The sequence below is a fragment of the Oryctolagus cuniculus genome, chromosome 11 (genome assembly GCF_964237555.1).
Source record: "Oryctolagus cuniculus chromosome 11, mOryCun1.1, whole genome shotgun sequence".
Classification (NCBI taxonomy): Eukaryota; Metazoa; Chordata; class Mammalia; order Lagomorpha; family Leporidae; genus Oryctolagus; species Oryctolagus cuniculus.
In genome coordinates, this window is record NC_091442.1 from 56,288 (window position 1) to 68,511 (window position 12,224).

The following is a 12,224-nucleotide window of genomic DNA, read 5'->3' on the forward strand; positions in this document are numbered from 1 at the left end:
GCCTGGGTCAGAGAGCACAAAGGAGCCTCGGTGGCAGGCTAAGCCCCTCCCCACACTGCAGGCCCAGCTGGATCTGCCCTGCCCCATCTCCCCCACCCAGGCCCCACCACGGCCTGGCCCAGCCCACGTACCTTCTGTGTGTGTTGCGGTTGCTGTTCACGTGGCCCTGGCCTGTGCAGCCAGGGGTTGGGCACTTCAGCACGTTCTCATGCATGGCCAGGACTGCAGGAGAACCGGGATGGGAGGAGGTAAGCCAGGAGTGGCCGTTTGAGTGGCCTGTCCAAAGGCTGCAGTGGCTTTGTAGGCAGACAGGGGACAGCAGCCTGGAGCAAAGACTCGGCAGCTCCAGGCCCAGAGCCTGCCGACGTGAGCTCCACTCTCGGCCTGGCCGAGCCCCCGCCCCCCCCCCCCCCCAGACTCGGCTTTAAAACCACCATCGTTTCATGTTTCCCTGCTCCGAATGGGATATTGACGGTCACTGCGTCCAACCTGAAAGTGGGACAGGATCTGCTTCCTGAGCTTTCAGAGGCCTGGGGTGGGTCACCTCTCCTTTCCCAGCTCGGCTGACACAGCTTGTCCCCTCCCATTGCTGTGTCTGTGGCTATCTCTGGGGCGCTGGCCCAGGCTGGCATCTCTAGGGGACAGCTGGGCAACTTGCATGTCCCCAGCCCCACAGGCACTCTAAGGGGTTGGCAAACACCTGGGCAAGCTGAGGGGACAGGGCCCTGGTCAGGTCCCTCCTGCCCACAATGCCTCAGCCACCACTGAGGGGGCCTGAGCCTGTCTGGGCTGACCCTGCCTCAGAGCAACTCACTCTCTGGGGGGATCCTGTCCTTGTGGGGACAGCCGGACAGGCTGCGGTGGTGCGGGTACAGCCCCGTCACGTGGCCAGTGCCGTCACAGCCTGGGGTCGGACACTTGATCTCCCGCTTCTCAGCTCTGGAAGGATCTAAAACACAGAAGACAACCCCCTTAGAGCCAGGATATTGAGTGGGGGGAGGGGACAGCTGGCGACCCCTCCCTCCTCCTGCGAGTCTGCCCAGGAAGCTGGGAGGGACCAGGGCTGGATGGGCCAGGCAGGGAGGTGACCCAGAAGAAACTGGCTCTGACTGGATATCTGTTGCAGAGCCCAGAGACTGCTCCGACTGCCCCGGGGTAGCAGGGTGTGGGCAGCTGCAGACGGCTGGGGTCCACAATGCAGAAGCCTCATCGGTCAACCTTCTGGGCGGCAGGGGGAGGCACCTGACCATATCTCTGCCTCCAGGTGTCATGCAATGGCCCCCCCGGGGCCTCCAAACAGTCATCCTCCCTAAAATATGTCCCCTCAGACAGAGGTATCCTCCAGGTCCAGCTCACCCCGAAACCACATGCCCACTCATGTACTGCGCCCTCAGTTTGTCCCACACGCCGGTGCCCCTCCTGTCCACTGTTTGGCTAAGGATCCCTGGGCCACGCCCCGTGCAGCTCTGTCACTCCTGGGCCCGGTGCTCTGTCCACACCTGTGCCTCCTGTGTTGGGCTCATGGTGCCAGCTTGGAGTCACCTCTTAGCCTGCACCTCCAATGCATCAACCAACACTCCCAAGAGCAGCCCATGGAAGGGCATCGGAGAGGAGAGGTTGCCGCAGGGCAGAGAAAGATGATGGAGGGCAGGGCAGCTTAGACCTCGGCAGTCTTAGGAGGGAGGCCACACGTCCAGATGCAGGGTCCTCAGCACCAGCCCAAGGGGCGCTGCCGGTCTGAAGCCCAGCCTGCCTGACACAGTTAGGCTGGCCGGCACAGGGAGCCTCTTGGTGTGGTTAGGTTGGCCATTACAGGGAAGAGCCCCTGCCAACCCTACACCCTGTGCCCCATGCCCCTGCCCGTGGACCAAGGAGGTACTTGAGGTGAGTGGTCAGCTCACGAGCAATGGTGGCAGTGACCACCTTCTCAGATCTCCAGGCTGCCAGGCTTACTGTTCCCACCTCCATTTCCGCCATGGCGAGGGTGCCTGGATGCCCCCTACAGCAGGCCAGAAGAGCAGGCCGCTCCCTGCGGGTGATCCAGGGATAGATACAGCCCTGTGTCTTCTGCTGGGTGCAGGGCACAGCATTTCCTGGCAGAAGGCAGTCGGGCTGTGCACCAGCGCTGTCTGGGGACTGTGGCTACGGCCTTTCTGCCTGCTGGACACCCCCATAGCCCAGCCACTGACCGCCGCCCTCCCCGCGGCTCCTCCTCGAATCTCAGCCCGTTCCTTCCCCCAGATGACCCTGCGTGGGGCAGCGGAAGCCCACTTCCTCCACGTTGGACCTCAGTCGGTGTTGCTTGTCTGTCCCCTCCCCTGCCCCACTGTGCCCACCCTGGCCTGTGTGTTCATGGTTGGACAAGAGGACGCATGCTCTGGCCCAGGTGGCGCCAGCCCTCACCTTTGCTGTAGTAGCTCTTGCGCACGGCATCCAGGGACTTCACTGCCTTCCCTGCCTCGCCGGGCCCCGGCTGGCCCTGCTCAGCCGGTGGGCAGCCCGGCTCGCAAACAGCGCGCACCTGCTCAGCCTTGAGGGCAATGGCCTGCTCCAGGAGGCCCAGGTTTCCACGGGTCATCATGTCGTACATCTCAGACTCATCAGTGACCGCTGACTTCTGGGAGCGTGCATCCTCGTCCTTATCATCGTCCGAGCGGACTTCCACGATGACAGAGTACTCGGGCTTGGGACTGGGCGGCTCTGGGCGCCGGAGCTCAGGGGCCTTCTGGGCAGAGGTGTGGGAGGCGTCCTCGAAGATCACAGCAGCGGCTGCTTCCTCCTCCTCCTCCTCCTCCTCCTCTTCCTCCTCCTCCTCCTCCTCCTCCTCCTCCTCTTCCTCCTCCTCTTCTTCCTCCTCCTCCTCGACCTCCTCCTCCTCTTCCTCCTCCTCCTCCATCCCATCCTCCTCCTCTTCCTCCTCCTCCTCCTCTTCCTCCTCCTCTTCCTCCTGGTGACCTTTCTGCTTGCTGGACACCTCTCTGGCCACACTCTCCAGGGACTGAGGTCGTGGCTCCTGGGGGCGCTCGCTGGTGACATCAGCAGCACCCCCTGCATCTCCCACCCGGATGAAAAGGTCCTTCTCACCCTCATCACTGGCGGCCCCCTCATCAGCACCCTCCTGAAGCAGGCCTGGTTTGGACCCCTGGCCCGAGTCTTCCCCCGCCAGGCTCCCTTCGGCGATTTGGCCCAAGTTTAACAGAGAAGCTGCAATGACCCCCTGGTAGCTGCTGCAGCTGCCCTGGGAGGAGCCAGCAGGGCTGCCGACAGGGTTGGATCCAAAATGGGACTTGATGGGGCTCCTTCCTGCACAAAAGCAGAAATACCACGGGGTTGGAAGAGACCACACAGGCAAATCTCCAGGTGTTTGGCTCCTGGCACCCTCGGCAGCCCTCCACCCTGCCCTCACACACACTGCAGACAGGGACACGACACTCCACACCAGTGATCTGGGGTGGCCCTGATCTGCAGATCGCAGGGAATGCCCCGGGGCCTGAGTCTAGGAGGCAGGTCAAGAGCCGGGAGCTACTTAGAGATTTTCATTAGTATTCCTTCCCATTATGAGTTGGGCAAGAATGCATTCTATAGGGGCCAGTGCTGTGGTGTAGCCAGTAAAGCCGCCTGCAGTGCTGGCATCCCATCTGGTCACCGGTTCGTGTCCTAGATGCTCTACTTCTGACCCAGCTCTCCAATAATGGCCCAGGAAAACCAGCAGAAGATGGCTCAAGTGTTTGAGCCCCTGCCACTCATGTGGGAGGCCTGGATGAAGCCCCTGGCTCCTGGCCTCCGCCTGACCCAGTGCTGGCCATTGCGGTCATTTGGGGAGTGAAGATTTGGAAGATTCTCTCTCTTTCTCTCTCTCTCTCCCTCTCCCTCTCTTTCTGTAACTCTAGCATTCCAAATAAGTAAGTCTTTTTTTAAAATGCATTTTATAAAATGGAGCTTAAAGAGCAAATCAGATTTTTTTATTTTTTAAAGATTTGTTTACTTTATTTGAAAATCAAAGTGACAGAGCGGAAGAGAGAGACAGAGAGAGAGGTCTTCCATCCACTGGGTCACTCCCCAAATGACTGCAACGGCCAGGGCTGGGCCAGGCTGAAGCCAGGAGCCAGGAGCTCCACTGGGTCTCCCATGTGGGTGAAGGGGCCCGAGCACTTGGGTCATCATCCACTGCTTCCCAGGCCACAGCAAGGAGCCGGGTCAGAAGTGGAGCAGCCGGGACTCCTGCAGGGACTTCAGTATGGGATGTGGGTGTTCCAAGCAGTAGCTTCACCGGTTGCACCACAGTAAATCACTTCGTAATTGCAAAGAAGCAAATAAACTCATGTTTTCAAAGCATCAAAATGTAAGTGTTTCAAGCACAATAACTAGGGTGCAGGGTGCTCAGGAGGTGCAGGAGGAAAGCCGGCCCTGCCAGGCGCCCTCAGGGGAGGAGCCGGGACCTCCGCTCCACAGCCCCAGGGCGCGAAATCACCAGAAGCCCTCCCTTTCCCTTCAGTGTGGGCTGGGGAGGGGCTTGCGGAGGGGAGAGAGTTGGCAAAGGTTGGACCTTGGGCCTCACTCAGGCCCCGGAGCACTCAGAGGACACAGGAGCTCCCTCTGGGCAGTGTCCACCACGGTTGAATTCCCTAACACAGCCAGTCCTGGGGTCCCACGGGGAAGCAGGACCCCCACCCCAGCTTCCCTGCGATCCAGAGAGTGCCCCACCTCTGCCCCAGGTACTCTCCCAGAGGGCCAGGCACGACAGAGTTTGTCTGAGACCCCCCCCACACAAGAACAGCTGTGTGACCCGTCTGTGTCTCGCATGCACAGACACACCTGCTGCCTCTCCCACGCACACAGTGTCCACACACCCCCAACGCCTTCACGGCCTCTCCTCCAGGAAGCCCAGTTCATGTCTGACAAGGCGAGCCTTGTTCTCAGGGGGCTCCTCTGACTCACAGTGAGCCCCCCTCCCAGGCCGCACTCCCCAGGGCCACACTGAGCGCCCTTTATCTGTGGGAGGAACAGTGACAAGGCACCTGCAGCTGGCTCCAGGCGATGAATCTCCTCCTGTCCCAAGCGCTCAGCCTCGGCCTCCGCGGCTCCTTCCGATTCCTCGGAAACAGAGGCGCCCTTCACCTCGGTGTCTTCACTGGCGTCGCTGTCCACGCCGTAGCCCTCGTCCAGAGCCAGCTTCAGGGGGTGGGACTTCCTCTTGGACACCAGGTGCTCGGCCTCCGTGCCCTCCAGCTTCCTCTTCTTGGCCAGGGGGCAGCTCTGCAAGCTGGAGGGAGGGTGGGCCATGGAGGGGGATGAGACAGGGTCAGGCCCCTCCCTGCCTCCAGCCCTCGGCAGCCACTCTCAGTGTTTGTATTTGGCTAAACTGAACCAGCTTAGCTTGTGACTTGAACAGACAGAAACGCTCCTGCTGTGTTTTAGCCACATTTCCGCTTCCCTTGAGCAATCAGAAGGCCCGGCCAGCCCAGACTGCTCACTTCTGAGCCGCCCCCCATGCACCCCAGTCTGGTCTCAGCGCTCGCTGCTCCACCTCCAGGCTCCCCACCACCCTCAGCACTCCAGGGACTTGGGGGGGGGGGGGCCACACAAGGTCTTGTGGGATAGCCACATAGACGGCCATGGCAGCAGGGCACACGGCCACTGAGGGGCCCGGGCCTGCTCTGAGCCCTCCCACGGGGACTCATCTATCCCTTGCCCAGCCGCCCAGCACACTGCAAGGCCACCCCAGAATGTGATTCAGCCTAGAAGAGTCCATGGCTGCCTGGCCCAGAAGCCAGACAGAGATGGAAGGTTTTTAACCCTCAGCTGCCCAGAGTGGGAACCCCCAAGTCCTTCCGAGGGGCCCCTTACCTTCGGTGCCTGGAGTACTTGCCCCGAACATGCCCTGAGCCCGTGCATCCTGGGGTGGGACAGCTGTGGGGACAAGCAGGGGAGGGGGCCTCAGTGGCAGGACCCGAATCTCAGCCCCAGCCCAGACCCTGACCTGGGAGCTGTCTCCAAACAGCCCCTCTCAGGATGGCTGCCAGCACTTTACTAAGAATTAATGAAACAAATGAATGGCTCATTACGGTTTTACGAGTGTGCTTGACTAAAGATCCTCGTGTAGAAGAGCAAGGCTTCTAACACCAGCGTCTCCTGGGTAGCTTCCTTTTTCTGGGGCTGGGTCTTCCCGCTAGCAGCAACCAGGTCTCCATGGGCTTGGAGACAAGACCCTGAGCAGGGCCCCAGAACCCAGCACCCTCTTCTACAGAGGACACTTGGCTCAGGGCTGGCCAGAATCCAGAGCACACAGCAGGCAGATCTGTGCGGCCTGGGACCACTGAGGGCAGTGACCGCTGCATTCCTTGCCAGACAGGGCCTTTGTCCAGCAAGCTGAACTGAGTCTGACCGGCAGGGAGGGCTCCATGGCCCACACTGCAGGCCCCCAACTGACAGGGACACAGTGGTGAATGCTGCACTCACTGCCAACAGCTGGGTGTGAGGCAGGAAGCCAGGAGGGCCAAGGTGTTGAGAGCTGCTGGTCCTGCCTCAGGGGAGGACCCTCGGGCAGCTCAGGGAGAGATGCTGGCCTCATGCACTTCCCCCCAGGACTGGCAAGGACAAGGGGGATGGAGGCAAGACCCCCGCAGCCTCCTGCCCTCAGACATCATCTGTCTCACAACACATCCAGACTAGCAGGGAGCTCTGGAAACTTCTGCAGTGGCCACACACAGCCGTGGCAGCGGGAGCAGCACTGGCACAGGCACAGTGGGGAAAGAGTGCCACAGAAGCACCAGTAAGGCCGGGCTCCGGCCCTCGTGGCTGGGAGGAGCCGGTGCCGTGTTACCAGAGCTGGAAGTGGCAGAGCCCGAGTTGCCTGTGGGTGGACAGGGCCTCCCTGGACAAGACAGGCATCAACCCTACAGGATTTCCCACATCTCCTCAGGCCTGGGAGGGATGACTCCGGCTCAGAGAGGAAGGCAAACACCTTGTCCTCTGTACAGATACCCTGACTGCTTCTAACTTGATAGACCAGGGGCCCAACTGGCCACGCAGGCCACACGCACTGACCATGACCGGGGCAAAGACAAGACAGCAGGCGCCTAAGGCCCACCCCAGCCCCAAGTTCAACAGCAGCCACTGGGGGAGCAGGGACCCTGGAAAGCTCCCCGCGGCCTCTGGTGGGGCTGGTGGAGCTGCCCTGGGTGATTCCAGCTGAACAAGAGGGGAGCGAGGGGATGGGAGGCCGTGAAGGGGCGGGGGGAGGGCAAGCTTCCCCTCCAGACAGCAGAAGGCCCTCTGGCCAGTCTGTTCTGAAATCTACGTCCAAATTTGCTCTCCCGCTCTTTCCCTCTCTCTCTCTCAAGAACTAGCTTTGAGACTTCTCACAAGAAAGCTCCTTGTTATTAGAGATTTGAAGCCGAGGCCCCAATTAGCCGATTAATCACTGAGTTAATCAGGCAATTAGGTGACAGCTGCTGTGGAGGCCTGTGGGGCACTGGCAGTACCCCGATCACGTCACCTGCTCCAACCATCCGCCCCGGCTCAGGAGAGGCCAGGGCCCCACAAGGCTCCGAGGGCCAGGACTGTCAGCCTGTGTGAGTGGAACTGGCAGGGCCACTCTGGGACAGGAAGATGGAGACCCCTGCTCACCCAATAGCTGGCCTGAGACCCAGCATGGGCCTCAAGAGCTGCGATGCCACAGACACCAGCCTCAAGTCTCCTGGTGAACAAGCTCGCCTAGGGGCAGACCCAGCGTGGTCTCCGCCAATGCCGTCCATGTGCCTAGTGCAGGGACACCGGGGTTCCCAGCCTCGTGAAGCTCTCCCCACCATGAGAGACATGGGAGACAGACCCACGGCCGAACCTCGCCCTGCCACTCCATGACAATATCCTGCATGCCCAGCCCTGATTCCTGTGTGAGACTGAGGGGGACCCAAACGTGAACACCAGGGTGCAAGGAAGCCCAGCTGAGAGAGGAGTCCCATTCCCACTGCCACCCTTGGAGGTGGGGGTGCTGGCTTCCCTCCACTCCAGCAGGTGGAAGTCTCCCGTGCTCACTCATGGGTGAGGGGCTCAGGGAGCAGGGACCAATTGCAAGGAGTTAGGGGCCTCCTGTGACTGCCTGGGCAGGCCAGCAACACACGCTGCGGCACCATGGCCGTCCCCGAGGCCCTGTGAGAGCAGAGGGCCTAGCTGACGACTCCATCCACTCCTCCACCGTGTGAAGGGAAACGCCAGAGCACTCCAGTAGGCCACAGGGTCCTACTCATTATGGCCGAGCCTCTCCTCGCTGCCACCCAGAGACAAGAGGCTCTGAGACTCTGGCTGAGCCTGCACGTGGAGCAGTTCTAACATGGGATCCAAGCATGGAATGTGACACCACTGTCCCGGACCACAGCCCCTGTGCCGGCACCCACAGCACCCCCTGGTTTCTCCATGAGAACAAGTTCAAGGACAGGCTGGCAGAGGCAGCAGAAGGCAGGTGCATACCCAGTCCCCTCTCTGCAGCGGCTCAGGCCTCCCCTGGGAGGCTAAGAAACAGACACTGTTCTTCCTGCTGTCTCAGAGTCACAGGGGGACACCAGCCCTCAGCCGTGGCCACGGCAGACTGCGGCTGCTCAGACCCGGCTTCCTCTGCCCTCGGGCCTTCGGCCTTTGTCCACAAGTGAGCCCCCACCTCTGTGAGTGCCACTTGGCTCAGGAAGGTGGCGCTCGCTCCCGGCCCTCAAGCATCCCAGGCCCTGCAGTGGCCTGGCACACGGGGCCACAAGGCTTGCGTCCACCCCGATCCTGGGACTTCGAGTAGAGTGAGTGACTCAGCTCTTTGGGCTGAGTCTGCCTCCTCACTGCACTACTGGGATAACACCACCGCCAAGCAGCGCTCCCGTTAGAATTCTGAACACCTCTGGACCAGGTCAGTGCAGCAAGACCAGGCCATTTCCACCTCCTGGACCCGCTCTCTCCAGGATGTGGCTTCCTTCTCCACTTCTGCACAAGGGGGATGGGGTGAACTTTGGGGTCTCTCAGTGCCCTGGTCAGCGGAAGCCATTTCCACCCAACAGCAATGTGGTGAAGAATGACACAGGCAGAGGGGATCTGCACCCCCGGGAAGCAGGGAGGCAGCATCACAGAGCTGTCGGCCCTGCCCTGGCCTGTGGGCCCCCAACACAGACACCCTGGGACATCTGGAGGCAACAGGAGACTCGGGCTGTGGGAGGCCATGGCGGGCCTCTGACCATCTGACCCGGGAGCACTCGCAGAGGGCAACATATTTACTGCTGGTTTCGGGGCCCATGTTTCTGTCATGAGGCCAGGACATCTGGTGGCTGGGGCCAGACCACAGGTGGGAAAGCCTAGTCAGGGTACAGACAGCTGAACTCAGGGCCAGGTGAGTGGCAGCCTCTGAGCTCCCTGCCTGGAACGGGCAAGACCCCCAGGGCCGCGGAGGGTGTTCAGTGCCACAGGAATGCTTCCTTACCTGAGGTCTGCGCCTGTGGTCTCTGGGGGTCCTGAGCAGGAGACAAACAGGGAGAACAGGTGGGAGTTAGAGTTAGAGGGGCGTCACCCTAACAGCATAAAGTCAGTCAAACAGCTGAGGGACTTGTGGGAGGACCCCAGTGAGAATCAAGGGGCTTCTCTAGGGGACCCCCTCTTTCCAGACCCGAGAGCCTCATCCAGGTCAGTGCAGCAAGCTGCTTCCTCAGGAAATCTGGGCCCTCAGAACCGGGGCAGCAGCCCCACCACTACTGGCAGATGGAGGTCAGCCTTGGGCCAGGCTGCTCGCCGGGGACAGGCCCTGTGGCAGCACAGGTGGCCCTGATGGGGCAGGTGCCAGGGAGGAAGGACTGGCCATGGGGTCAGGGTTCAGTCCTGAGAACAGCAAGGCCCGACCTCCTCTTCTCCCACCAGCACTCGGGCTGCTCTCCTGGGGGGAAGGTGCCGGCGGCCTTGCATTGCCAGGAGGCAGAAGGGTCCCATGACCAGGGCTGCCTGTGACATCAATGTCCCATATGCGCTCCAATTCCCATCCAGCTCTGCTAATGGCCTGGGAAAGCAGCGGAGAACAGCACAGGTGCGTGGGCCCCCGCTTTGACATGGCCCAGGCCCTGCCATTGGGGCCATCTGGGGAATGAATCAGCAGATGGAAGATTCTTTCTCTGTCACTCCACCATTCACATGCATGCAATGAATCTTAAAAAACAAAACTCAGAGTCCCATACCACTGCCCCAGCAGCTCCACCTGGGTGAGTTCATCTGGGCTGGAGGCCATGAGCAGCCCTGAGGTGGAAGATGAAGAGGCCTGAGGCCACAGGGACCTGCCAGCCTCAGGTTTGTGCTGGGGGCGGGAGGCTCATACTCTGAGGAAGGGGCCTCTGCAGCTTCAGAGAGATGGCAGTGTGCAGAGGCCAGACTCACCTCGGAGGGCCTTGGATCGCGTGCGAGCTCGCTTATCATCGTTTTCTAAGCTCATCTGCAAGCAAAAAATAGCTGCGGCATTAATAAGAACACCCAGCAGCCCCACCCGAGCCGCCAGGGACCTAGGCCCTGCTGCTTCCCGGTCTGGTGGTTGACCCTGAGCCTGTGACCCTACGACCAGCATGACAAGGGCAGCAAAGACCGGGGTCTGGGCCAGGAGAGGGGCTTGGGGGTCTCAAGGTGCACAGGGGTCTCCCCTGCCTCTCCCCACCCTCAGCAAGAGTGCCACAGCGCCACTACCCCGCTATCCCCAACTCCACTCCTGCCAGCAAAGCTGGAGTATGGTCAGCCCCACGAAATCCTCATGAACTTGGTGTTCCATAATACGAGGGCTGCTGCTCACCTGGTGGGGCAGAACTAAGGCGCCCCCAACAGGGCTGGGTTAGCTGACTGCCTCGGATGGCAGCATGAGAGCCCTGGCCCTGTGCCTGCTTCCCGTGGACTCTTTCTTCCACGCAGCAGGTGTTCATGGCCTAACACACTAGGGTCACCTGTCAGAACAGGTGAAGTCCCCACCACCTCCTCCTCTGACCAACTCCAGGTGGACAATGCTGTCCTGCAAAGGAGAGCCCTTAGAGGGGCAGTCACAGAGAGGACGGGGCGGGGTGCTCCAGTTGAGCTCTGCTAGGACTCTGAGCCCCCGGGGCACACACGGATGGTACTGAGAGAGTGGACACACAGTCCAGTGGCGAGGTCTGGGAGGCTGGCCTGTGGGAGGGCCTTCAGTCCCTGGGCTGCCTGGGTCCGGCCCAGCTGTACTGCCTACTTCCTGGCACACATGTGACCCATCCTTGGCATACATGCCTCTGCCCCCGCCTGCCTGAGGCCAAACCAGCGGGGGTGCTCGAGCTGGGACTCGAACCTCGAAGAGCGGAATTAAGTAGATCTCTCCACCCTGTGCAAGCAGCTCTCCTCCAGACTCCACTGCACTGGGAGAAGCTGCCCAACACATGGAGACGAGGGTCCCAGTCGCCCAGGACGAACATGGGCAGGCAGGTGAGACCCCAAGGTTGTGCAGAACAGCTTCCTCCAGGCAGCAGGACTAGGGGCAGGTGTGGGCCACGCCTCCCCGGAGGCCCAAGAGGAGAATGCCAGCCCCGGCCTCGCCACCTGTCCTACGTGGTCAGGAAGGGGAGGGCCCAGACGCCAGAACAGCCAGGGCTCCCTGTGTGAGGTGACAGAGGGAAAGCCGCACAGCAGGGAAGCCGCAGAGGAGAGGAGGGGAGGGCGGCGGCCCCAGAAGCCCTGGTTTTAAACAAGGACTTGGGCGATAAAAGCCAACAGGAGACAAATGTCCATGGCACCACCTGGGAAGAAGGGAAAAGGAATCCCCCATAGTGAGAGGGAATTTGCAAAGTGGACCTCCCCATGGGGAAGCATAACATATAATGATTTATACGATTTGTTAAGGAGGAAAAATCAAAACCTGCGTAATTTATGCAACCTGTCGATGGCCGGGCTGTGGAGCGCAGCGCTACGAGCCGTGCCTTTATTACAGCCTTCCAACAGAACAGAGACAATTACTGTAATTTCTACTTTTAAAACAGAGGTTCCCCATGGACCAATGCCTCACACTCACAGTAGAGAGAGGAGCAGGTGTCAAAGGGGCTTCTTCAAATGTCGCCCACTCTGAGCCCATGCACGGCGCCTTCCGATGCTGGCCACACAATGAACCTCATGCGTCTGATTGCCGGGCGCCAGCATTCAGCCGAAACACTGCCTAGAGCTCTTTCTCCCCCCGTCAGTTTTCCCGAGGAAACTGGCAAGCA

The 12,224-nt window shown here is 60.7% G+C and overlaps 1 protein-coding gene across 4 annotated transcripts in view; it reads right to left on the reverse strand.

The window, feature by feature from the left end:
- Positions 1-12,224, reverse strand: part of MYT1 (myelin transcription factor 1) — a gene marked incomplete at its 3' end in the record, with an annotated part of 56,884 nt that overhangs the window by 22,568 nt on the left and 22,092 nt on the right. For all 4 annotated transcript variants that reach the window (XM_051829052.2, XM_070051343.1, XM_070051344.1 and 1 more), the window contains 7 exon segments: positions 132-222; positions 815-949; positions 2,404-3,303; positions 5,019-5,263; positions 5,848-5,910; positions 9,458-9,488; positions 10,396-10,450. In XM_051829052.2, the coding sequence (XP_051685012.1) occupies positions 132-222; positions 815-949; positions 2,404-3,303; positions 5,019-5,263; positions 5,848-5,910; positions 9,458-9,488; positions 10,396-10,450 (1,520 nt within the window).